Source organism: Talpa occidentalis, unplaced genomic scaffold (assembly GCF_014898055.3).
Source record: "Talpa occidentalis isolate TD23 unplaced genomic scaffold, MPIMG_talOcc4v2.1 talOcc4.16, whole genome shotgun sequence".
In the NCBI taxonomy this organism is placed as follows: domain Eukaryota; kingdom Metazoa; phylum Chordata; class Mammalia; order Eulipotyphla; family Talpidae; genus Talpa; species Talpa occidentalis.
Window position 1 is genome coordinate 61,132,831 of NW_023601653.1, and position 27,151 is coordinate 61,159,981.

The 27,151-nt window shown below is 44.3% G+C and overlaps 1 protein-coding gene across 3 annotated transcripts in view; it reads left to right on the plus strand.

Annotated features, from left to right (window-relative positions):
• Positions 1 to 27,151, plus strand: part of GRIN2B (glutamate ionotropic receptor NMDA type subunit 2B) — a 439,253-nt gene that overhangs the window by 360,127 nt on the left and 51,975 nt on the right. For all 3 annotated transcript variants that reach the window (XM_054696433.1, XM_054696432.1, XM_054696434.1), the window contains 3 exons: positions 24,519 to 24,721; positions 25,417 to 25,588; positions 25,796 to 25,949. In XM_054696433.1, coding sequence (XP_054552408.1) covers positions 24,519 to 24,721; positions 25,417 to 25,588; positions 25,796 to 25,949 — 529 coding nt within the window. The remainder of the gene's footprint in view (positions 1 to 24,518; positions 24,722 to 25,416; positions 25,589 to 25,795; positions 25,950 to 27,151) is intronic.

Genomic DNA, 27,151 nt, shown 5'->3' on the forward strand with positions numbered 1-27,151 from the left:
CTAAATGGTTCGCCTTGCAATCTAATGATGGTGACCAAAAAATAAGCTGGCGTAAGAATAAGTGATTAATACTACTCACAATTTGAAAAAAAAAAAAAAATGAGCACCTGTTCTCTTCTGACTATCTGGGAGCCAATGAATGTGGTCTTTATTTCCTCATCCTACACCCAGGGAGGTGACTTCTTAGTCTTGAATTTGGTGTCTGGAGTTGCAGGGCAACATAGCTATTCCTTGGCCCTGAGTGCCTCATGCTTAATAGATAGCTCCGAATGGTCCAGAATATTGTTATCATTAGCATTCTTTAAAGTCAGCATGTCATGGAGAGACTCATGCTTTTTATCTGCATACTTTATTACATATTTTGTAATGTGTCATAATGGAACGTATTGGATGCTGTGTCCAGACCAGATTCAACAGCTCTGGGAGCAGCTTAGAGAGAGCAGGACTCATGCATGAGCCATGGTCCCATTAACCACAGAGGGACAGAGCAGGGGTTTCGCCTATCATTTCTTTAATATCCTACTTGCATACAAAGTCCTGAACTGAATTTTGTCAAGTACCTTGTGTATGTTTGGACCCAGACATAACAGAGTTGATGTCTGTCTACATTTCACAGCTGGGAAAGCTGAGGGCAGGGCAGGATGGTTCCTGGTCCCAGGCACCCTGAGGGAAAGAATGAGCACTTGAGCCAGGCTCATGTGACTTCCACATCTGTCTTTTTGCAGCTCAACTAATTTACTTCTAAAAATGTGAACGAGTAGGAGAAGGCAGGGAGGAAGAGGTAGAAAATGTGAAGGAAAGAATATGGAATATTTAAGACATGGGAGAGAGAAAAAGCAAAAGATGGAAAGATAAAGTGAGGAGAGGGGAGGAAAGAAAAGGAGCAACGGCAGGGAGAAGTGAGTAAGAAACCAAGGAAATAAAAGGCGACAGCTCAGGCGCAGGAAGTGTGAAGCCAGCAGGAACTGGGAGCATGGACAGGTGTGTCTGCGTGTCGATGGGGCGTCTCTGCCAAGACACACTGTACCCTCCTGTCGTAATGAGGAGATGGGTGCTGTTGAGGGCTGCAGAATCCCCAGGCATCAAAGAACCTGGTGGATGTCCGAGAAACACAAGAGTGGTTAAAAGCACAATAAATAGAACGCATGTGGGAATAGGCAATGGGACATTGAACTTTGAGAAATGGCGTGTGAATGGTCTTCAGGTATGAAAAAGCTGTTAACACCATGCCAGCTGGAACCTGCGGGACATACCTGGTGCAGAGCCGGCCCTGTGTGTGTCTTTTGAGCACCACGACAGCTTTTACTGCCTGCACGCAGCAGAACCTTTCTATTTTTATCATCTGTCCAAGATGCTCTCTGGCACTGGGGTCTGTGGCTGACTGGTTGCCACTGTCTGTGCATCAGAAGAATTGTTCATAAGCTTCTGCTGGGGTCTCTCGGAGACGTGATCAGAACCAGACTGCCTTTCTTGGAAAGAATGTGGCCTCGAGGGGGCAGCCCGCTGAGTTTGGATCTCGAAGACGCAATGTAGTGGCTGGGTGACCTTGGACAAGTGAAGTCCTCACCTACACTCCAGAGTCTTATGTGGGGTCACCTATATATGGTAATTGGGTAGGAAGAGGCATAATGTCTTGTGTCCAGAAGTTGAGATCCATAGGATGGGGCTTACTAAACAAGGGGCCAGGAACACAGATTCTCTGGTGATCCCACTTACCAGAAGCTGTTTCCATCCCATTAGCCAAGTGGTTCTTCAGGGTTAGAGACTGACAACTGTGTTCTGATACATGCATGTTTAAGACAGAACCCACTGGAAATGAGAGTTCAAGTGCCTTCCCATAAACAGAGATGGGCTCCTACACGCCAGAGACCTGCGTAACTCACAAGCTGAAAAGGCCCTTGTATGGTGAAGGGCTGGATTTAAAAACTACAGCCCCAGCTTTGACTCTCTTTGAAGGCCTCGTTCTCCCAGCTCTGAATCCCGTGGTCAGTGGTCAGTACCCAGGAATGGCGTCTGCCAATAACCTGCTTCCATCTGGGTTTGTTCAGCATGTACTTAGGTGTGTGTAGCTTGGCCTCGGTTTACTTGTTGCAGGAAAAGCAAGTCACAGAGTTCAAAGTCCTTTAAATCTATAATTGTCATTTCCAAGTATTATAGGATGACTCAGACTAGTCTCTTTCCAAGACTTTATGTTACTTGGTAAACCATAATATAGAGAACAGGGATAGGGTCTTGTCCAGAAAGTTTAAGTTGTACGCTTAAACCATTGGAGATGGGCTTCCACTCAGTTTCTTTGAGCAGATTGTGATTAGCTCTTTGTTTTGTCTTGCTTCATTTTTGGCTCAGGTCAGGGAGCGCAAACTTTCACCATCTGGGCAGTGGGAAGGTGACAGTAGGTCCCTTTGAGAGAAATGTCTTCTTTTCCACTTCAGTGGGAAATCAAATCTCATGTCTTCTAAACCCCCTTTGCCAGTTAGACCCACCCACATGCAGGTCAGTCTTAATCCTTTTAGCCTAGCCTCTTATCCAAGTTCTTTGTGAGTTAGTGAAACAATTTCCCAAGGCATAAACACATGCAGTTTGCAGCAACATGGATGGAGCTGGAAGGGATCATGCTCAGCGAAGTCAGTCAGAAAGAAAAAGAAAAATACCGGATGGTCTCACTCATAGCAGGAATTTAGAAAACCTAAATAAGGGACCAGGAAAAAGACTAATTTATACAAAGTAAAAATCAAAATCAACAAGCAACTATAAACTAGAGACACACTATAGCAGGGGGTGGGGGGCAGGGAGAGGAAGGATTAGTCAAAATAAGGGGGGGGTGCAATTGTATGGAGAATATAACCAAAATGAAAATGCATACATTGTGCAAAAATGAAAAATGATGTAAGAATTATATAAAATAAAATATTAAAAAAAAATTTCCCAAGGCAGCCTGGACGTTACTTACTTAGTACACAAAATAGAAAGTAAAGAGTGTTAAAATAAAAACCCTCCTACGTCTTCATCTCTCCAGCTTCAGTGTTTATATTATGCCTCTAATATCCTGAACAAGAAAGAAAACTAGTAACCCTTTTAATCAGGGTCCTTTATACACTTAGGTTGTGAAGGGTAATCATTTGTTGGCTTAGGCAGGGCCCCTGTGTCATGATTATCGTAATGATTTTGAGAAAATGCTGACTAAGCAGGGACTGTTTCTTGCTGCAAAGGCAGACTGCATGGAAATGCTGACGTTTCCATTTGTTGGCCAATGCCAGCACTTACCTGAAGACGAACCTCACCTTTAAGACCAACTGTGGTTTCTTGTAAGGAAATGTGCACAGGTGCACAATTAATTTTCTCATTGTCCTTTTCTATACGCCTACCTTTTAATCTGCTCAATCTGGGCCCTGAGTGTTATAACTGAAAATATACCAAAAGGTGCAGTGAACCTGAATACAGGTGCTTCCTTCAGGTTTCAACTTAAACATCAGTTGCTTAGGGAAATCTTCCCTTGTCCCCAAGCTTAAGGAAGGCCTCCGGTGGTGCCTCACTCCACCACCCTGCTTTTTCTTTGTCAGCTTTCAGACACATTAATTTCATGTCCATTTCCTATATTTACTCAAGCAGGCTTAGATTATAGCATCTTATCCTCCCCCAGATCTGTATTTCCGGTCACTTAGCGGGGGCTCCTTTGCTGACCTGCTCATTGACATACCTGGTGGAATGTCTGATGGGCGTCTCATCTCTGCCTTGTCCCTACCAAGTTGATTTTTCTCTGCAAGTCAGTTTCCTGCCCTCCAGCCCTCTATGTTCCTCAATTCAATCAATATTTATTGGGAACTTTTATACTCCAGACCCCGTGCTAAGTGCTTTATAGGCATTAACTGACACTATGAGTTAAGAATTAGTAATATCTCCATTTCAGAGAGGATGACACAGAGAAACAGAGAGAACTTATCTGAGGCCAGGGCTCAGAAATAGCTAATTGAGACCTCAGTCTCAGGCTGCCGGGCATCCATGTCCTCCTGGGCCTTGGTCTGTGCTACTCAGGGTCTTGTGGATGGCATCACTACTCACCCATTGGTCAGACCCCAAATCTAAGGATCATCTCTGATTCCTTTTACTTTCCACCCTGTATCGAATTCATCAGCAAATCATGTGCTGTCTACCTTCCAAAAATGTCATGAAACTAACCAACTCTCACTCTATTGCCATCATCCCTGGCAAAGTCACCATCTCCTCACTTACTTCTGCATCTACCTTATCAGTTCTCTGTGTCATGGCCAGCATGTAATATGTTCTTTCAAAAGATAACAGTTCTTATCACTCATTTGTTTAAAGCTCTGTGGCTGTTTTCCAGCCAACACAGATGATTCCAAATCTTACTATGTAACTGGTCTCCTTCCCACCTCGCCAGAGCATTTTCTGCTGCTCTTGCCTTGAAGTCTCTGGCTACAGCCATGCTGGTGACTTGCTGTTCTGTAAACTCTCTAAGGAAAGTTCCATGTCAAGAGCTTTGCCCTTGCAGGGTCTTCTGCCTGAAACCCTCCTCCTTCAGCTATTCACATAACTTAAGGTCTCTGACCACCAGGTCTAAATCCCATCACATACCATTCTCTTTCCCACAATTTTTTTTCTTTGTTTTTGTTTAAATTTTTATTGAGGCAACATTGATTTATCACATTGTATATGATTTAGGGCTCTAGGATCCCACCTTTTAAGGTGTTGTTACCACACCACACCCACCACCAAAGCCCCCACCATTCCCCACCATAGCCCATTGAATTCCCTCCCCACTTTGCCCACACCCCCACCTTTCCCCTCTGGTAAGCTTAATTCTATGGTTTGATTTCTAGGGTTTGTTTTGGTTTAGTTTAACTGTTCCTTTTTTGTTGTTTCTTTATAGTCCACATACAAGTGAAATCAGGTTCCACATTTAATTTTCTCACTGGCAGTTCCCTGTAGCTTATTATATATCTGCTTGTTGTCTTTCTCTATCACTAAATTCCTGGAGGGCAGGGACTAGTTTATTTACCTCTGTCCTGGCACCAAAAGTCAGTGTATGATAATATTTAGTGGGTAGGTATATGAATGGGTGGATGAAAAACAAAAGCTTGTATTCTGATTATAGCTACCAGTATGTGAAAGTTCTAAAAGAGCAATGTCTCCACCATAAAATGCCAGAGGTATTAAATACCTTTCCCAGAAAAATGCGCTGAGTTCCAATGCCCACCCTCATTTGCCCACTGCTGCTAACTGCCTAAGTGAAGTAGAATGTCTAACTTCAAGCAAGCAAATGGCTCTCAGGTCACCAGGTCACACAAACTAGGTTCACCTATTCGCCAGAACCTCTGAGCGCACACTCAACCTTGTGGTTACTACTTAGATGTCTGCTCTTCCCACAGATTCTGAATCTGTTGATTCCAATTAGGAACTTACCTTTGCAGAAAAGTAGCAGGGGAGTTTTTAGGCCAGATGTGGGCTGCTTTCCATCTTCCTCTGCTCCTCCCAGTACCCTGTACTAATAAAATGGCATTTGCGAAAGTGCTGGCTGGGTTGTGAGGGGTAGAAATGAGACACATATGTGTTCTTCACCCAGAAGGAGCTCTTAAAGAGGGTCTATTGATTTCCCATCTATGTAGAAAACAGGAAAAAAGGCAAATGATCCTGTCCATCTTCAATCCCTCTTTACCGTGACTTTTTCACCATCCTGTTCTTATAAGAGATTTTTTTCCCTCCTCTATTCCTCTACATTCTATATTTTTAAGCCTCCTCTTAGCATTTCCATCCCATCAGACCCCAGAACAAACATTCACTCCGAGTAAAACAGTTGGTGTCCTGCTTTCTGGATCTTCTCTTGGCGAGGGCACCTGAATGAAATCCATCTTCCCCACGAGTGCCAGAGCCAAAGTGTTTCATGCCTTGGCAGCAGCATGAGTGAGTGACTGAAAGGAGGCACAGAAAAAGGTCAGAGTAGCATCATTTGAAGGTTACTGTCCCTCTCTTGCTAAATTTTTCCACAGCCTCCAGATAACACTCATCCTGAGTGGATTTCACTAGCTGGTGGTATTCCATGGAGCGCTAGGAAAAAATCAAGGAGATAGCCATGAGCTGGGCTTTGCAGAATTACATGACGATAGGAAACAGTGAAGCAGGCAAGCATATGTCAAGAAAACTATGACTTGGGGCCTCCCTGGCAGTGCAAGGGGTTAAGCACAGCACTGTGAAGCTATCCGCAGCCTCTGCAGCACAAGTTCGATCCCTGGCCAGCCAGGGAGCCACCCACATGGCATAGCAGACTTCTCCTAACTTGCCCACTGCTCCCCTCAGCAGTGTATTTCAGTAGATCCACCTGTTCTGTTCCCCACTCTGTCTCTGGTGAATCTGCTCACCCCCCACACCTCTGGCCTATACCCCAGTTCTTGTATGCATAAATAAATGAATCTTAAAAAAAAAAAAAACTATGACTACACCGTTACTCCCCAAGTCTCAGACACCCTCCCAGCCAGGCCTGGTAGGGCACAGATGGGAGCTGTTCACTAGAAACATCTTCCTGGGTATACAACTGGCATCTATTTTTTTGGCTTCTCTTCTAGTTATGTGTGGCCATGTGAGGAATGCCTAGCCAGTGCCACATGAGAAGTGGTGGCTGCCTCTTCTGGACATTTTATACCTGGCCCATAAAATCTTCCCTCACACAATCTCAACCATGCCCCTTTTGTCTCTCTGGCTAGTAGGGATGGGAGAATGTCCATGGGAGCCTTGAAAACCTTGTGTTGAAGATGGCAGAGCCTCACCTGGCCTGGCCTTAAAAATAACTGCATGGAGGGGGCAGCTCTGCCAACCTCACTACAGTTACATGAACTGGAAATAAAATTTTATCATGTTGGAATTACAATACATTTCACAGACCATTTGCTACCATAGCTAATATACCGGATGTGCTAAGTTGTTTTTCAATGTGTATAATGTACTTCTTTTGGATTGTAAACTCCTTGAAAGCAGAATCATGCCCTCTGGACCTCCTGCAGGGCCTCACACAGACCTAGCACAGACACATGATCTGTACTCAGTTGTTGGTGGCAGATTTTATTTCTATCATTCTAGGGTGAGTTAAAACATGATTAGGACCACAGGCAAATCATATGGGCTTTGCATTTTGCTTTGAAATCCATCTCGGGCATGAAGGATCTCTTATGTGTGGGGAGCCGCTCAGAACTGACATGGTCAGCGAAGTGTGACACACATTTTTTATTATCCATAAATGGATTATCTGCCGTGGCCCAGCTCTTCCATCATTTCGGCACATTCCTCTTGTCAACAGCTGTGTAGTAGGCGCAGAGAAGGACCATGAGCCAAGGGAGAATAAGAAACAGGTGGGGGTGGGTATGGGGGCAGATGCTGGTAGCACTGATGGGGTTTGAATTGTAGATTCTGCAAACAAATAAAATGTTGATTATCTTTTCACTGTTATAGGCCTCTTTCTTCTGACCTGTTATGAGACAAAATCAAGGGCTGCCAGTAGAAATATTTATGTTGAGACCCTGTATTTATATGGAATAATCCCCCATCTTAGGAAAACTGGAACATTTTCAAAGAAAAAATCTATCAGTTGGGTATCAGATCTCTTTGAGGAAATGAAAGGCATTTTATTTCCACCAGCTTGCTGCAGCTCAGGCAGGTACTATTGGCATCTTCGTTGTAGACAGGGATGAGTTTTACCCTTGGTCCTTCATGACACCTTGATTACCCTGTGAGCTTTCATGATCATTAACAGGGGCCAGGGACCTCATGACCTTCCTCCTGCCAGTCCCTCCCGCTCTGCTTCCAGCCTCGAAATACCATTGTTGAAACATGACGGCCCCTCCAGTGCTTCTCGTGCTTCAGTGCACATCAGACTTGCTAGAACCTGGATTTCTGCGATCCACCTCCACACTTGCTGATTCAGTAGATCTGGAGCGATGCCTGGGAATCTGCACTGCTCGTACATTCCCCAGGGATGCTGAGGCTGCTGGTCGGGGCACCACACTTCAGGTTCCTCTGGGCTCACTCTTTAACTCCTTCAGCATCACTACCAAGTTCATGATGGAATCTACTGACATGCACAAGTAGGACAGCCTGACTAGGTCAGGGATGCCCAGCAAGGCCATGGAGCTCCAAGAAATGACACCTAACTGACACCTGCTTGCACTTCCCTTCGCTTCTCCAAATGTATTCCCTCATTTCCGCTTTCACGCAATGAAGAGATGATAGTAGATGGGTGATGTGATCGTCTGTCCTGCTTCCCATTAGAACACCCAGGAAGGGCCTCCCTGGTGGTGCAGGCAGTTGAGTGCCGCACTGTGAAGCTGTCTGCAGCCTCTGCAGCGTGGGTTCGATCCTTGCCGGCCGGGGAGAAACCCACATGGTGCAGCAGACCGCTCCTGTCTCGCTGGTTTTTCCCCTCAGCAGTGTATTTCAGTATATCTGCCTGTTCTGTTCCCCACTCTGTCTCTGGTGAATCCTCTCACCCTCCCACACATCTGGCCTGTACCCTGGTTCTTGTATGAATAAATAAATCTTAAAAAAAAAAAAAAAGACAGCACTATCAAGCTATAGCCAGCCACTGCAACACAAGTTTGATCCGCCACTGGCCAGGAGCAACCCACATGGTGCAGCAGACCTCTCCTGACTTGCTTGCTGCTCTCCTCAGCAGTGTATTTCAGTAGATCTGCCTGTTCTGCTCCCCACTCTGTCTCTGGTGAATCCTCTCTCCCCGCCCCCTACCTCTGGTCTGCACCCTGGTTCTTGTATGCATAAACAAATCTTAAAAAAAAAAAAAAAAGCACCTGGGCAGATTATAAATAATACTGCTGCTGAACATCCTGCTGAGAAGTCCCAGTGTAATAGGTGTGTAACAGGGCCCAGGAATCAGCATTTTGACAGCTTCACAGGTGATTGTAACATAGAGCTGGTTGGAAACCCTGGAGGTTCGCTAGCTCACTTCCAGGTCTAAAATCTATGCTTATTCCCCCACTTGCATGGAATCCGGCCTTGCCTGTGTGTCCCTCTCTAACCTCCGCCTGGCCCCCAGCCTGAAGCCTCACTTGACTCTTCACCCTGATGCCTCCCTTCCTTCTCTCTGTTAGCGTTGTATCCTCTTTACTGTGTGGCACAAAGTCACTTCATACCTCATTAACTTCCCCTGCTTAATTAGGCAGAAGGCAAGTCCCAAACAACTGCAGAATACACGGCAGTTCCCTGACAAAAACATAGGCAGTGAGTGAGGAGCGCTTTTTAGAAACACACTCCCCCATCCCAGGACATGCTCACAGTGGGGACAGAGAAGGACCCCCTCCCGCCAGGTGACTCTGATTCATAACGTCACCTGTGGGCTGGAGCAGCACACAGCTCACTGCACACCGACTCTGTGTCCTTACCCTCTGGGCTGGCCCAACCCCACTGGTCCCTGCAGATTTCACACATTGTTGGTATTTACAACAAGTAACTTGGGTGAAGGACTTCTTCCATTCCTGCAGGAGCCTTTATCTTTCAGTGAACAAAATGAAGTTGAAAATGGAGGCAGTGGCCTGTTCCCTTGGCTTTTTTCATGCAATTCCCTTGCATTCATGAAGAGAACAGAAGCCGAGTGGATGACTAGAAATGAGAGTGTAGTTTTAGTTTTCCAATTTATTTACCTCAGTAGTTACAGATTTGGAACTTCCAAGTCCTGCTGTGGTGTCATCTAACTTCATCTGCATTTTATTCTGACCCTTTGGACCTTGAACTGGAAGCCAGACACTCCCCCCCCACTTTCCTGGAGTTCACCTCAAGTTTCCTTGCTGGAGTCTTTCAGTTTGCTTGTTATTATCAATGAAGATTTTCCTTTTCTTCCCTCAGTCAATGGCTGGAGTTAAGTTGAGGGGCAACTCAGAGAAGGTGAGGGGCACTGAGGCAATTAAGTAATTTCATTCCACCATGTGCTGGGGATGGGGACCCAAGGCCGAGCACGGGTGCCTGCCTGCTAATTAATTCTTCTTGTCACGCATCTGGGAACCGCCTCTTCTGCCTCATCTGAGTTGACTAATTAAGCTATGTTTGTAAACAGACGTTTTCTCCCCCAGCACTTTTTCATCATCTGTTTCTTTAGCCACAAGCTGGTGACCCCATTTATGGGTAAGCTACCTGGCAAGTAAATTTACTCTCCCGCAGGCTGAGGAGGTTCCATCTGGAGACCACCCAGAACGATGCGAGAAGTGCAGGCTTTGGAGGGAGGCACATGAGGAGTTGAATCCGGTTCACCCGTTAATTAATTATGGGACCACAGGCAAATTAGCTTGCATTTCAGAATGTCCTTTTCCCATTTTTCCCATGCAAAATCTACCATCTAGGCCAGTGTCTGGCACACCATTGGTATAAATACCTCCTCTAAGAGAATACTCCTGAATATCAAGCATTTTTTGCCAAATGGAATTGCTCCTGCTGCCTTGCCTTTCTGCAGGGACTGGCCAGTTTCACGACACTCCACTTACATTGTCATATTTATCGCTCATGAACCCTTATGAAGGTGTTCTGCTGAATGCTATATTTGATGATCAGGCCAAGCAAGGTGAATGGACAGGGTCCTGAGGGTGGTCAGAGGCAGACCTCTACCCTGTCTACACACTCCTGTCCCCAATCTTTAATGGATGTTAAGAACCTGGATTATAAACCCTGAAAGGAAAAAAAAAGTTAGACAAGTGATCCCAAAAGCACCTTATGAAAGAAAATAAGATACCACTGGTACTAGGGGTGGTCAAATAGCTATCAGAGAAACTTTGGTACAGGGAACCCTGCTGACAGCCTGAATTCTGGATTTCCCATCTTGGAGCTTCCCCCCTCACTGTCCCACCAACTTTGGTTAAACTGTTTGTAGTTGTGACCAAGAGAAATTAATTTCCATAATGCTAATACTTATATTTGAGTATTTTATTGTGGTGCTCAAATCTCACTGTACCAACCCAGTGAGATTAGTAGAACAGAGTATATGTGTGATGTCCACACATAGACATATTCACTCATCTCCCCCCTTTGCTGATAAAGACACTCAGATTCCAAGAGGTTAAGTGATTTGTCATAATCACGAGACTTGTCAGTGATGGGGCCCGGCCTGAAATCCAGGACTCCCAGCTCTATGTTTAGCACCATTGCAACAGTACTACAATTAAGAAGGACTTGCGTCAGCACTGTACTTATTTATATTAAACAGCTCTAAAGAACTGTGTTGTTGTGTCTTTTAATTCTCTGTCTTGTTTCTTATCTTCCTCCTTCATTTTGCCTGATAAGTATGGCCTTCTCTAAGGTGCCTTTATTCAGTTAACCTTGCTGTGTAACCACCACCACAAAGCTTAGTGGCTTAAAACAATTACCATTTTATTACCCACCTTCCTTTGGGTCAGCTGGGATGAGCTGGGTGGTTCTTGGGTCAGATTCATCAGTTTACTTATCTGATGCAGGCAATTGGTGGCTCATTTGAGGCTGGATAACCCCAAATAACCTGGCTCTTGTGTCTGTCTGTTGGTATTGGCTACCAGCCATGTCTCATTTTGCATGTTTGCTCATACTCAAGAAGGCTAGCCCAAATTGTTTCAGAGTTCTAAGAAAAATGGTTTTCAACATTCCAAGAAGGCAAAGCCCATTGCATAGTCACTCATTAAACCTATACATTTGTCACAGTTTTTGCTATCCTGTTGGTCAAAGGAAGCCACAAGGACAAACCCAGAATCAGTGAGGGAGCTATGCAAAGGCCTGAGTACTAGGGCACGTGATTCATCATGTACAACCAGTATAATAACCTGCGAAAAGATGTAAAAGTCATCTTCGCCTTATAAAACTATTTAAGCATTAAGCCAATAATGCATGTGCCTTGCTTAGCATGGTCCCTGGCACATAGTAAATGCTTAATAAATATTAGCTAGTTTTATTAGTAGAGTTCTCAGCATCTATCATTAGCTGTCAAGAGTGAATTCTCCTTCTGAAATCCCATTCACTTACTTATTTACCTTATATGTACTGAGTGCCCGCTGTGCTTGGCATTGGGTGTACAAGAAATAATATTCAGTCCCTGCCACCAAGGATATCATAATGTACTGGTGGAAACTCATAAACAACTAATGATCGTATATTGTGGCAAATTCTGTAATTGAGATATGCATGAGGTATTTTAGGAGTATAATAAAAGGGTGCTTTGTCTGAGTTGAGAACCCAGTCTGTGGCTATGGTAAAGACAAGCTTCTTTGCATAGACACTACCAGAACTGAATCCTAAAGACCAAGTGAGTGTCATCCAGAGGAGGAGTAAATTAGAGAATTCCAGTTTGAGTAAAGACATTCATGCAAGAAACAACATAGTGTGTTACTATCAGATAAAGTTAGTCTAGGAATATGAAGATATTAGCCAAAAAGAAAGCAGGGAAGAAGGGGGATAGGCCCTTTGGAAGAGGAGGAGGGAGATAAAAGAAAAGGTGAGGAACTGATGTGTGCTTTCCAAAGAGATGGGACATATTGCATGGCTGAATGAGGAGGCTCTGACAGACTTTGGGGAAGGTGAAGGAAGGGTCAGACTTATATTTTAGAGAAAGCATTCTGGAAGCTGAGGAAAGGAAGAACTCTAAAGGAAGATAAGACTGGAGGTGGGGAAACCAGTAGGAATAGTCCAGAAATCCAGGCAAGAGATAGTCTGAAAAATGGAAGCTTGAGTGAGAGCCTTAGCTGAGGTCCTGTCTGCTCTCCAAAGGTAGGGGAAGGAATTTTAGTGAGAAATGAAATGGATTTGGAAATCCGAGGTTGGAATAGCATATTCCAGAATGTTCTGGGAGGAAAAAAAAAAAAAACTATTATCTACTCAACAGGCATGCATGTCTACAAAATCAAATTTTTCTGCCCAAGGAAGAGTGATATGGTTAGGAATGCAGAGAGAGCATTCTTGTCAGGGACTTCATCCTGTTTTGTGTGGGCTTACCGAGGAGTGAGACTGTTCTATGAATTCTACAAGATACCCTCTTAGATGCACATCTCATGGTTTTTGTTTCATCTCTCTGTGGTCTAGTCTTTTAAAATTAAAATGGATTTGCAATGACTTTGACCTCCTCTATTTGTGCTTCTTATTGCCTCAGTAACTTTTATGAGTCCTTTTGATGTTTATGCCTTGTTTCTTTTCATATATATTCACAGCCTTACGCCTTGGGTTTCCTCTGCTGCTTGATTGTGCCTCAAAACACATTCGTAATTATCAGAGTTTGCATTCAGATCTGTGGTCTGGAATGTGTTGTTACATGCCTGTGCTCTGTTCCTTCTCTAGGTGGCCTCCTGTCTCTTTCCTTTTGGCCCCTGTGTGTGAGCACCTGCCTGTGAGGCTCTCCCCAATCTCTCCTGATGAGGTCCAGCTCCAGTCCCAATCATCTTTTCTAGCTCTGGAAAAGTTGCATTAAAATCCAATTTTGCCTCTTTGGTTGATGTACTGAATGTGCAACAATTGATATTGTTTTTCTTGGAGTACTGAGAAACACTTGAGAGGTGCAAGGTGCCAGCCCAGTGTGTCTGAGAGCTCTGGGAACATTGCTGTGTGTTTTCAGGTCACCTTTTCTTGAGACATTGAATGCATTTGAAATTTGGAGAAGAAGCAAGGAGGAGGCCGTGATTAGTCTCCTGAAGTTTCTGCCTGGGTCCTGCGGGTCCCAGAGGTTGGTACAGGACTCAGTCCCGGTGTTGGGGAAGAGAAGCCTTTTGGAAAGAAGGTAGATCACAGGAGAAGGTGGAGCGCTGAATTGAGCTCCTCTGCATTCCAGAATGGGATTCAGAGAGTTGCTGTCCAATCAGGAGTTGAGGCTGGAAGATTTGAAACCCTTGAGCTAGGAAGACATCAGATTCCCCAGGAAAACATGTTAAATCTTTGAACCTGTTTAGCAAACTATTTGCAAAAAATGCTCTCACCTAAAGCTGTCACTGCTGCCTCTAAAATCTACCTCTTGTTTTGAGGAGGATTCATGAAGATAGAACACCGGGCTCAGGGCCTTGCCGGTGGTGCAGCGGTTGAGCGCTGGGCTGCGAAGCTGTCTGCAGCTTCTGTAGCGATGGTTCGATCCCCGGCCAGCCGGTGAGGGTGCCACATGGCATGCAGACCTCTCCTGCCGCACCCGCTGCTCCCCTCAGCAGTGTATTTCGTCAGTCTGCCTGTTGTGTTCCCCACTCTGGCTCTGGTGGATTCTGTCACCCTCCCGTGCTTCTGACTGTACCCAATGCTTATATAAAATAAATAAATCTTTAAAAAAAAAAAAGAACACCGGGCTCAATGGAGCCTTTTGAATTCATCCTCTTTGGTAAATCTGTAAGGGTCATTGCATTTTTTATTGTGATTTCTTTTTTTATTTGCACCTGAATGGAAAATCTGTACAGAACCAAAAATACCGCCAGGAGTTTACCCTGACATTTGAAACCAATTGAGTTGAAAGTTTGAGAAGTTGGATGTTATTTAGTATTTCCCTTTTGCCATTGGCATGCACGCACACACATACACACACACACACACGCACACAAAATACAATGTTTTGGGGAGGAATTAGTAACATTTAAGAGCTGTACTGATACTTTCAATATTAATAACAAGGCAGGAGAGATGGAGGAGAAAAAAATAGTAAGCACTTGCATAAAACAAATACCAGCCAGGCACACAGAGATGAAATAAGTCCCCAAAGGTCACAGAACTTTTCCGTACCCAGCCTCCCTGCCAGCCCCTTGCTTTCTGGCCTCACCATAGCCTTCAGTCATTGTTTGCCCTGAAGCCTTTAGACACAGTCATTGGCAGCAGCCATTTCTGGGAGGCTGAGGTGAGGGTGGAAGATCTTCTTCAGATCTTCAGATCTGCTCCTTCCTTAATAGAAAGGCAAGAATATTCTCTTGGCAGAGGTGAGAGAAACCCAGGTTTCTAGAGTCAAACAGCTTGGTGGTGAGCCTCAGTTTGAGGGTGGGAGGGGCTGGTAATGTTCTTTTAGTTGAGGTAACACTAGTTTATAACACTGTATGTGACTCAGAGGATCAGGTTCACACCTCTTCAGATGTATGTTATGTCACCAAGGTACCCATAATCCTCCACCACAGTCCACTGTACCCCTTCCTCCCCTTCCCCTCCTTGGCTCCTCAACACCCCTACCTTCCACCTCAATTTTATAGCTTCAATTCTATAGTCAGGTGTCTAGAATTTTTTTTGGTTTAGTTGTCTGTTCCTTTGTTTTGTGTCTTTATAGTCCATATTTGAGTGAAAGCATCTGCTATGTCTTCCTCCTTCTGAGCAACTTCACTTAGCATCCTCCCCTCTATGTCATCTGTTCTGTGGATATAGTAATACCCACCTTTTGGGGGACTTAGTGACAATGAAATGCCTTAAACTCTGAGAGGTGACCCCACAAAGGCCTGGCCCATAATAACTAGCTACTCTGAAAGTACCGTGTCTCTGCTCGTGGTGGTGTCTAAAATGACCATAGCCTCTTGCTGTGCACTGAGGGGATCAGCAGCTTCTATCCTGGCACCAGATCTGCTCCACCTTCCCCTTTCCCTTTCCTTCTCCCTCCAGAGCAGGTGGTGTGTTGGGGTGGGGGGACGGGCTCATCAATACCACAGAAGCATGGTCTGTCCAGCCCCCAGGACGCTCAGGCTCTCTTGGGGAGACAGGGGTCAGCCAGGAGTGGCAGCTGATGCTCAAAATGGCCACTGATGGGGCCTCCCTGGTGGCTCAAGGGGTTAAGAAGCAACCTATGAAGCTTTCCGCAGCCACTGCAGCACTAGTTCAATCCCCGGCCAGGGAGCTACCCACATGGCGCAGTAGACCTCTCCTGTCTCTCCTGCTGCTCCCCTCAGCAGTGTATTTCAGTCAGTCTGCCCACTCTGGTGAATCCTCTCACCCCCCTCACCTCTGGCCTGTACCCCAGTTCTTGTATGCATAAATAAATATTTTTTTAAAAAATGGCCACTGATGTCTCAAGTGCCACTGGGGATCCATGTGGGTTTCATTGAGAATGGCAGAGTGGGCTTCCCCTCACTGTGTGTGGCCAGAGCTTCCAGGTCCAGCTTGGTGAGGATGCAGTAGGAATAGGCCAAGGTAGTCAGGGTCAAATATAAACATGGATTCAGATGCATTTTTCCAAAAGCTAGGTCTCTGAACCTAGACATTACTGAGTATGCAAACAGTAGTGAAGGAGCAGCAAACAGTCCCAGGGCCTTTTAGGCCAGGCCCAGCCTAGAACATGACGCACACAGGAGTCCACAGGGAACAGAGTGTGTCTAGGGCACGTTGTGGTCAGACTGGAGAGACAATGCAGTGAGGCAGTGAGGGGGGGGGCAGCCTTTATCCTGGGGTCTCGTCATGGAAGAACACGGCGTAGGCTCTAGTGGAGGCTTATGGAGGGTACGTTGTTTTCCCCCCGTGACGTCAGGCAGTAATATCCTGAGGACACACTTGTTCAAGCCAGGTAAATGAATACAGTCCCTGCCCTTAAGGGCCAAAAGGCACACTCAGACAGGAGTGTGTTATCAAACCATCGCTAACATTTGAGTTTACTGGCCCCAGGGAGAGATTGGCCCACAAAATGACGACGAGAGTTCAAATGACGGAGCTTGTTCTCTGGACCGTGACCAGGGACAGCTTCATAGAAGGGTTGAGAAGGATGCAGAGTATTTGAGAAATAGAGATGTGGCTGTGCCACACAGAAACTAAGCTAGGTATAATTCTTAATTACAAAGAGTACTTCCAGGGGGAGAAGAGGTAGAGGCGGTAGATTTTCTTTTTTCCCTGTCAACATTTTATTATGATAATGTTCAAACACAGAGGAAAGTTGAAAGAATTTTACAGTGAACACCTACCATATACTGTTGTTATCATTTTGTTACATTTGCTTAAAACATGTCTCATTTATCAACCAATATCTCTATTTTTTTTTTGTTTCCAAGTTGAGTTGAAGATATCAGTACCTTTCAAACCTAAGCAATTCAGCATACATATTATTCATGATAGTTGATAACTGTATTGTAAGAAACTACTACATTAGCTCTATCCATTCTTATAAATAACATTTTATATATATATAATATTCTATATAATGATACATATATCTTTTTAAGTCAAGTAGGAAACCAAAAATCCTATGTAAGAAGACATTGTACTTGAAAAGGAAAAAAGAAAAATGTGGTGCATTAAAAAAATACTAAAACAGTCAGAAGACAAATCCCAGAGTAAGAACATATTTCAGGTACATCCAACAGATAAAGGGGGGCTATCATGCTACACCAGGGGCTCCCTGGGAATAGATAAGACAAACACCTTCATGGAAATCAGGTGAAGGATGTGACCAGAGGGTAGAAGATGAAATCTGAATGGCTAATAGGTGTGTAGAGGTGCACTAACTCCCAGCGAGTCAGATGAAAATTGGAGCAATTAGATACTGGTTTTCATTCCTCAGGTTGGCAAATGTTTAATAGTGATAAAAACCCCAGGTGGTGAGGAGGTGAGCCAGCGTTCCTCTTGGCCTTTGTGATAGGCATTTCAGTTGCGACAGGAATTTCCAGTGCTGCAGACTTTGAGTAAAGTCTTCTCACGGCATTGAGAATATTTGAAAACATAATTTTATTCTACTTTTTCACTACTTGGAATTGATGCTTTGGAAATACCAAGATAGGCATATATTTTGGTTAAATTTTTTGAGAAATTTCCTGATATCAGTTAGGAGTGCTACAACTGGATAAATTGAGGCACGTTCATTATTTTTTTAAAGATTTATTTATTTATGCATAGAAGAACTGGGGTGCAGGCCAGAGGTGTGGGGATGAGAATATTCACCAGAGACAGAGTGAATAGGTGGATCTACTGAAATACACTGCTGAGGGGAGCAGTGGGTGAGACAGGGGAGGTCTGCTGCGCCATGTGGGTAGCTCCCTGGCCAGGGATCAAACTCAGGCGCCAGTGAGACTGAACCCCTAGGCCACCAGGGAGGGCCCGGAAGCATGTTCATGATTAAGGATGGCTGTGGAGCTGCTCAAGGGAGTTATATCTGTCTTCTCCAGAACTAAAAGAAAAATCTATTATGTGTAATTATGTGGGAAAAGCAAGTTGCAGAGATAAGTGTATGTCATGATCCAACTTCAGAAAAAACACATGTATACACTCATGCACCCCCACCCCCTTTTTCACACAGTTGGCTCTAAAACAAAGCATCCATTAGGGATAGCAACTGCATGCATAGTTAAAAATCCACATAAAACTTTTGACCCACCCTCCCACAGCTTAACTGTAACTGTCCCTTCGATACCTGTAGGGGGAATCGCTCGGGTCCCGTATAGTAAGCTCTCTGTCTATGCACACTCTGCACCTGCAAATCCAACCAACTGATGTCATATCCCAGGCTGGCTGAATCCATAAATGTGGGTTCTGTGATTGGGGAACCTGGGGATAGAAGAAAAAAATCCCCGTGTCAGTGAAGCCACACAGTTCAAATGTATATTGTTCAAGGTTCAACTTATATATGTATTTTGTATAGAGAATTGGAGGGTCATACACAAGAAGTTTCACTTAGTTAGAAAAGATAGGAAGGGGCACTTACGGAAAAATTAAAAATGCACAAAATGAAGAACTGTTCAATATTTGGCCTTTAAAATTCCTCAGAGCTAAGCGGTATCACTTTGGGGAAGAGGAATGGGAGTTATTTTGGCTCTGTGAGGACTCTCGGGCCTGTCTAGGGGCAGCAGCCTGGAAGGACTCCACTTTGGGATGGACCAGGCTGCAGATAGATTCAGGCTGCCTCCCAGAGACTCTGCCTGACACGTTGTTATATTTTGCATTTTAAAAGTCAGATGAAGGCTTCTGATAAGTAGCAAACATTTAGTGTTAGATCCAGATGTCATCTCAAGCAAGAAACAAAAATGCTTTGATTTTTTTGAAAAGTAACCTTTGACGTCTAAAGAGGCTCTAATAAGTGATTTTTGTTCCCGGATCTTAAAAAATGACTTTGGGTGCAGAAGAGAGACATGGTTGGGGGAGACTGATGTCCTTCGCTATCTGTGGGGGAACACAGAGACTTTCATGGCAGCCCTGCCCTATCCAGGCCCCTGCTCCGTGTTCAAGATAACACACTCACCCAAGGCACAACTCAGGGGCTTTCGGAAGGAGCACTGTCCCTTTGTTATTTTTCTGCATAGCCTAGTCAGAGAACTAATTGGCACCAATTTCACTGGCAGTAATGGAGAGAATCTGTTAGCAGCAGGAAGACTTTGAAGTCTGAAGTAACCAGACTGGTTCTCTAGACTTTTCATAAGGAAGGGCTTTATGGAGTAATATGCTGTAGGTTTGTGAGGTAGACTCCCTTCTGAGGAAAATTCCCGCTGAACAGGTGTTCAGCTTGTACTAAGAGAACCCAACCAGAAACCCTAAAAGTGACGCCATGTTTTTGTGAGAAAACTAATCAGAGATTTTTTTTTTCTCTTGAGAAAGATGATTTCAGTTCTCAAGAGATCTTTTAAAATGTTAGTATGGCAGAGAACTGCATTTTTTATAGACAGATGTTGTCGTTAAATGTGCTTGTAGTAATGATGTTTGTTTAGTGCTTATCTCTTGAGGAATTCAGAGTGCTTTACAGACATTTTCTTCATTATTTTCTTTTTCATGATCATATTTTAATCTTGACTATAAAATCTTAATTCAGTTTTCTCGCTGGATTTTCTCTGAAATATCTCCCATTAACCTTGTTTCTTACAACTCTCTGTATTTCTAGACTTACATACTTACACCAGTTCAAGCATCCTAGGGAAACATCCCAGATTTTTCCATTCAGTGTCTCAGGCGTCTGTTTCTCTCTTGACTGGTGTTGATCACGCAGAAACTTTCCCATTTATAATATCTTCACCATATTTCTTTTCCTGAATTGGAAAAAGTTATTGTTCTCTTATCTAAGGAGTTCCCCTTTTATTTAATTGTTCACTTGTTTCTAATTGCCTTGCTCCACAAAATATCCAAGGGAATTAAACGTGTTCTTTAACATGAGTCCTATGGATTCGCCTTGTGAACCTGATGTTCAGGGCAGAGAGGCTTTTATTCAAAAATCTTTCTCCTGTCAGTCCTCAAGGAATTTAACTTCCATTTTCATTGCAGTCATCCTTGAAGAAGCAATAAAGAAGAATCGTGACTTTAAGACAAGTTAACCTTTCGTATAAACAAGTTAGATACCTCCTGACTGCAGAAAATAGCCCCAAAGAACACCTTTTTGCTGGACTCTGATTAGATGAGGTCTACAGAGAATGTCTGTCCCGAAGACATCCTGGGATCCTGAGAGTGTATGGATGCACCTGTTAAATATTTGTCCATGGTCACAGAACTACTTAGGGACATGTTTAGAATCTAATTCAAATTAAAATGTCACTGCATAAGGTAGTCAGTAGCATGGAATAATGATTCCGTGATCCTGGGCAGTGGTGAGCAGGTTAAAGTTTAACAAATGGGATGGGGTCCGATGGAGAAATCCCTGATTGGCCCTTCTCATGGTGTCATGGCCATGTTCAAGCTATCTACCTGCCAACCTGAGTCCTTGAATGAGTTGGGAAGAGAAGCATGCAATCCAGTAGATGCTGGAGTATAAGGTGTTGCCTGGCTGGAGTGAGCAGATGTTTAAGAAGGAGCAGAACTGAGCTAGACATTCTCCCACATCTCATACCTTTCAGCTGGGAAGGACTGTCCTTGCCTCAGTGGACAAAATACTCTTGACCTAGTGAGCTATCATTTACATCCTAAGCCCAGTGCAAAGAAGGTCTCCCTCAAGCTTTTCTCTGACCCTTTCAGAAATAACCTCTCCAGCTTGGAATCCCAGAGTATTGAGGGTAGTTCCCAAAGCCTAACCCGGTAACATCTGTAATTGTGTCTTCTCCCACTAGACCATCGTTGGAGGACAGGAACCTTGTCTCTTCCTGCACTGTCAGAGGAGCAGTGCAGTGTGCTGGGTCGGAGCCCAGGCTCCAGTGCAGGCTGTTCAGCTTCAAACGCTGACACTGCCCTCACTCACCATGAGACTCTGGGCATGTCATCTGGCCCTCTGTTCTCATCTATGAAATGAAACATTAGGGAGTGGTCTCTCTCACAAGGTTGCCGTGCTGATGCATGGCATTACTAAGTTATGTTCAGTGCCTTGCACCTACTAAGCCCTGAATACATGTCATCTGGTATTGTTATCTCTAGCACATAGCCCCAGATAGGTGTACAGTTGTGGGTTGAATTGCGTCTAAGTGAAGCAAGGACATGATCTAGCTAGCTTAAGAAGAAATTGGAAAAGGCTGTGCCAGAGAGCATTGCTTGAACACCTTGTTAGGGGAATGAGAATGATACAGTAAATAAAAATCATACCCTCATAGGATCAGAACCTAATTCCCCAGCAGTGGAGTGAGGAACAACACAGAACAGTATGGAATCATCCAGCCCTTCCTCACCCCATGTGCTAGACACTGTAAGTCTATAAATATGCCAATTGTGATTGTAATAGCTTTTAGACGACTCTTTATTAAAATATCTCCATTTCGATGCTGTGCAGTTACCTTTTCAAAAATCTCAAAGGCTAGACTTTAAGTATATATACTGCTAAATTTTATTCCATTTTGTTCAGTCCATTATTCCAATTAATTCATATCACTTTCAACCTTGATTCTGCAATGTGGTCTATCTTCTACCCTTTCTAGCTAGCTCTGTTTTAGCTGCAGTTTTGTGAGCCTAGTTTCTATTTTTTTTTTCTGAAACACAATTACAGGTCACTTCTAAGAACAGAGCAGAGTCCCCTGACATACCTCTTTTTCTATTGCCATTGATTCATTAAATAGTTTTTTTTTTGACAGATATATTAACTCCTTTCAAATCTGCACAGTATGCAACATCTATATTATATCCCATTTGTTCACAAGGGTGTTGTGGAAATGTCATAATGGTACGTCTGCAGCATCTTTGTTTCACAGATACAGCAAGTCTATCAGAAAGAAAATGCAGCTAGCATGTTGAAACCTGTTCCTGATTAACCTGGGTTAGCTCCCAATACCAACAACTCCCTTTCCCAACCAACCAAAGGATTCTTGTTTCAAAATAGTAACATTGACTGCATCAAGGTAGATTATGATAAATGCACAGACCTTGGCAATCCAGGTGAGAAGTCTGGACAGAATCCTAAAGACAGTGGGAGGTTAATGACATTTCTGAATAGGGATTATATGGCAAAGTGATGTTTTAAGAAAAGCCATCTGGCTGCAGTGCCCACAATGGACTCTAGGGGGAGCCTCGTGTGGATTTGAATTTCCTACAATAATCTCAGAAGGGGATGCTGGGCTCCTGGATAAGGCTAGTAGTAATAAAGATGGGGAAAGATAAATTTGGATTTAAAAGGGAAAAATACAAAGGGATTATTGGGGGAAGATGATAGGAATGAACAATAAAAATGGTACTTTAGGGCTTCCCAATCTTTTTCTTTTTCTTTTTTTTTTTTTAAGATTCACTCATTTATTTATACAAGCACTGGGTACAGTCAGAAGCACAGGAGGGTGAGAGAATTCACCAGAGCCAGAGCGGAGAGCAGAACAGGCAGACTGACAGGCAGAAGTACACTGCTGAGGGGAGCAGCGGGTGGCAGGAGAGATCTGCGCACCATGTGGGACCCTCGCCTGGTGGCCGGGGATCGAACCGGTGCTGCAGAGGCTGCGGGCAGCTTCACAACCCAGTGCTCAACCGCTGCGCCACTGGGGAGGCTCCCCAATCTTTTTCACATCACAGAACACAATGATCAGTTTGTCCATTGGGCTCACAGGGCTGCTGGCAAATGGGGGTGGCCCTACATCGTGGGTCCCCAGTACAGGGTCTCCCTTCTCCAAAGCTCCACCTTTTCCTGACCACTGGTAGAAAACATTTAGCATCTCTATATAACTAGAAAGCTCTTTGGAAATGTCTGCTTTAGAGAAAGTGAGTCTGAGCAACAGGAAGAAAAACAGACTTGCCCCCAAATCAGGACCAATGGTGTGGAGAAGATTATACCTATAAAGGAAAGCAAATGTTGGCTCAGCGCCTGATTCTGAACGCAGCAGTGAGATTAAGGTTTACACACTTGGAAGAAAACTAACCAACATCCCAGTAATGCCAACAAAATAGTCCAGGATACCAAACACTGGCTGTGTTTCTGTGATACAATTCAACGAGAGCAGGGGCTGTACCAACCTCACTTGGGCTTGGAAGTTGGTGGTACAGACAAGTTGGGAGGTAGAAACCACACTTTAGGAGGCACTGAGTAGAAATCTAAGTGGAAACAAAAGCAGAAACAGAAAGGAGAGGGTTTTGGTATGATTTTGATATGGAGATCTAAGCCTCTTTGCCTGAAAACTTACCAAGTATTATGATTTGTTGCTTCTGATTGGTTTATATATAGTTAATAAGATAAGCAGCTTTGTATTCCTGGTGCCTCACCCATGTGACTAATTTGTGTTACTGCTTGGAGGAAATTACAGACTGGGAAGATGCAGGAGCTTGCAATCCATGATCCCTTGTGATAATGAAAGATGTTCAGTTATAGAAAATTAAAAGGTATTCCTTGTTTTTCCAATAATCTCAATGGTAGAGTGAGAACAAGAACCCACCCACAAAATCATATAGATGCTAGTATAAAAGCAGGAGTGACTGGCTCTTTTAGAAGATATTGGGGCCCACACACACCTTCTGATGATTGGCAGCAAGGCCATTTGATGCAGGATTCCAGGGGGCCCCTGCCTTTCATAGTGGAGTTGATGTGAATTTGGGATACAGAGCCTTCATGGCACTGTGCGGAAGCTCACAGAGACCTAGATGGTTCCTCTTGGGCCTCCCTCCCAGCCCAGTTGATGCATCTCTGCATTGACCGTGACATTCATCCCCAGTCCCAACCCACCCCTTCCCGGCCATGCTGTGTGAGTATTCCTTAATCCCGACTTATCATTTCATTCCAACTCCGATCCACCCCGTTCTCCACATGGCTTCCCACTGGAGCGCAGCTACAAGCCAAAACACATCCTTCTGGCTCATTTGCTCCAATCATTCTGCTGACCTTTCCAAAGCTATTTGCTGCTCTCACTCTCCTGCTCCTTGTTACAGTGAAGTAGAAAGAACCCGGCAGCCACGCAGGAGAGGCTGGCATCTGCCCAAAGCGTGGCCTCAGCTTCCCTTTTAGCACTTAGCACACAGCCCGGTAAAACATTTGATTACATTTTTGATGCCTTCACTCAGCATGAGCTTGATGAAGGCCATAATAGTGCATCTTTCACCATGGGGCTCAGTGGGGCACCCAGCAGATATTAGGGCCCCTTTTGGTGTTCAGTATGGGCCAAGACAATGAATGGCTGACCTGTCTTAGATTTGGTTTCATTCTGAATATGTTTTTGGAAAGCATTTTCTATACCCTGACCCACGGTACCCAGCTTCCCAGGTGATGAGAGGGCAGGCTGCCCTGTCTCTGCCACTGGATTCTGAGTCTCCTGTTTGCCCCTGTGCAGGTGGGGAAGTGGAAAGACAAGTCCCTGCAGATGAAGTACTACGTGTGGCCCCGAATGTGTCCGGAGACCGAAGAGCAGGAGGACGACCATCTGAGCATTGTCACCCTGGAGGAAGCCCCATTTGTCATTGTGGAGAGTGTGGACCCTCTGAGCGGCACCTGCATGAGGAACACAGTCCCCTGCCAAAAACGCATCGTCACTGAGTATGACACCTCCCCGTGGCCCCGGGTGGCACAGGAGGGGCATGGTCCGCCCAGCGTTAGCACCTGGGCCCTGAAGCCTAGACTCAATTGGGTTCCAACTGTGATTTTTGAGGATCCTAGAGCCCAGTGGTCAGATGTCTGGTTCCTTTCAGACCAGGACCTGGGAGAGTTACCACTTTGGCTTCTCCTGCTCTCAAGACCTCAGGATCCACCAGCACCTCCCATTTATGGAGATTTAAATGGACATTGCTATTAACATAGGTTTTGTTGGGCCAGAATGTCTTGAAATTTCAAGATTTAGAAACATTGTAAAAATGGATACAGTGAATCTACTCTTAGAAGTCAGAATGAGGGTGATTTTGGTAAGGGTAGGAAATATCTAGAAGGGAGTGTCAGAGGCCTCTAACATGCTAGTAACTTGTCTGCCTGGATTTGAGTGCTGGCTAAGTGAAAGGGCTCAATGTGTGAAAATCCATCCTTGGGACAGGCACTTTCCTGGTACTTACCCTACTTCTGAGGAGCATTAAAAAGTGAGCAAACACTTTTGGAATGAGTTTCCATGCTGGGGTCCAATTTATTTCCCCACTCAGCTCCACCATAAATTGGGCTGAGCTTTGAAGGGAGACAGTGCGGGGCTTGGGGTTTTAAGACAAAGGGTCATATTTTGCCTCTGTTTTGTTTCTTTAATTGGTTAGGAATAAAACAGATGAGGAACCAGGTTACATCAAAAAATGCTGCAAAGGGTTCTGTATTGATATCCTGAAGAAAATTTCTAAATCCGTGAAGTTCACCTATGACCTTTACCTGGTGACCAATGGCAAGCACGGCAAGAAAATCAATGGCACCTGGAATGGTATGATCGGAGAGGTGAGTGTCGAGAAGCAAGGTCCTTTCCATTTCTTACCTCCTTTGTTTTAATAGAAAGAATGCTCATGTTACGCATTTCATAAAATATAAAATAGCGAAGAATCTTGGCTGTTCCCACTATCCAGAGAAATCACCTCTGGGCTACAGATGTTAGTGGCCCCCTGGATTCCTGAAGGTTCTTATGGCAGCCTTGTCCTTTGTCCCCAGGTGGTCATGAAGAGGGCCTACATGGCGGTGGGATCGCTCACCATCAACGAGGAGCGCTCCGAGGTGGTTGACTTTTCGGTGCCCTTCATAGAGACGGGCATCAGCGTCATGGTGTCACGCAGCAATGGGACTGTCTCGCCTTCCGCCTTCCTGGGTGAGTGGCGAGCTGGCTGTTGAGAAGGAAATGCACAGAGCACAGGCAGATGCAGGGGACATGGCCTGGATCTTTCATCCAGGACATGGTTTGCTGGGAGTTTATCTAAGGCAGGGATTTATTCTGGAGACTTTAAAATCAATGATTCTCAAACCTAGAAATGGAAGAACATCCCCAAAAGTAGGAAGTTATGATACCCTGTAAGAAAACAGTGCTAACTGGTCATCAGTGGTGCTCCTTCCTACCACTCACTCACTCATTTGACCTTGAGCATCCCAGACCTTGGCCTGGCTCCCTCCTGCAACTCAGTTTCCTCATCCCTACAAAGAGGTATTTTAACTGCTTGATCTTGGAGACTGCCTCTTGCTTTAATCATTTCTAAATATGGATATCATTGAAATACCTATTTATTTTTAATTATCTTCAAGAATTGAGTTCAGTGCTACCAAAAAAGGTTTGCTGTTGTCACATGAATTTTTCAGAAGCTTTGCAGGATGAAGCTCATCTGATTCTTCCTCCTGCCCCACCCCCCTTCTCTATACTGTTCTTTCTTCCCCACTCCCCAGCATCATGTAAATGTCAAAAGCCTTAGTTGTGATGGAAGACTGGGTGACGTAAGGCCAAGATTTCAATTTGATGAGGTCTTTTGTGAGCTCATACCCCATATTTTTGCAGGGGCATTGAGAGCAAGGGATTGGGAAGTAAAAACTCACCTTGAAACTACAACATGGATTGGGGAGTTAGGGAAACTGACTTGGATGTAAACAAGCTGTAAGCCTTTAGACCAGTCACACACACTCTAAAGGACATCAGCCTTTTTGCCATGAGAATATTGGAAAAGATAGTGATTAACATTTCTTTAAGCTCTAGCCAGAGAGGGAAATGATTCAATTAGTGCACTGCATTGTAGAGTTATAGGTTCTATAGAATTTTTCTGTGAATCATTCAAGTTTCTCAACTAATATTACTTACAGTAAAGAAAATTCTTGTCCTGCCAGTTTTATGTAAACTGTTATTAAATTGCATGTACTTATATACATCAATCCTCATAGCAACTTTGTCTACTGTATTTGCTTTTATTTCTCTACAATGATAGCTGGAACATTAAAAGATATGAGGAAAACTACATTCTAATTCTAACCCTGTCTGTCTCACACCAACTTTAACTAGAAAGGTCAGTTGTACATCAGAGTAGCCTTAGA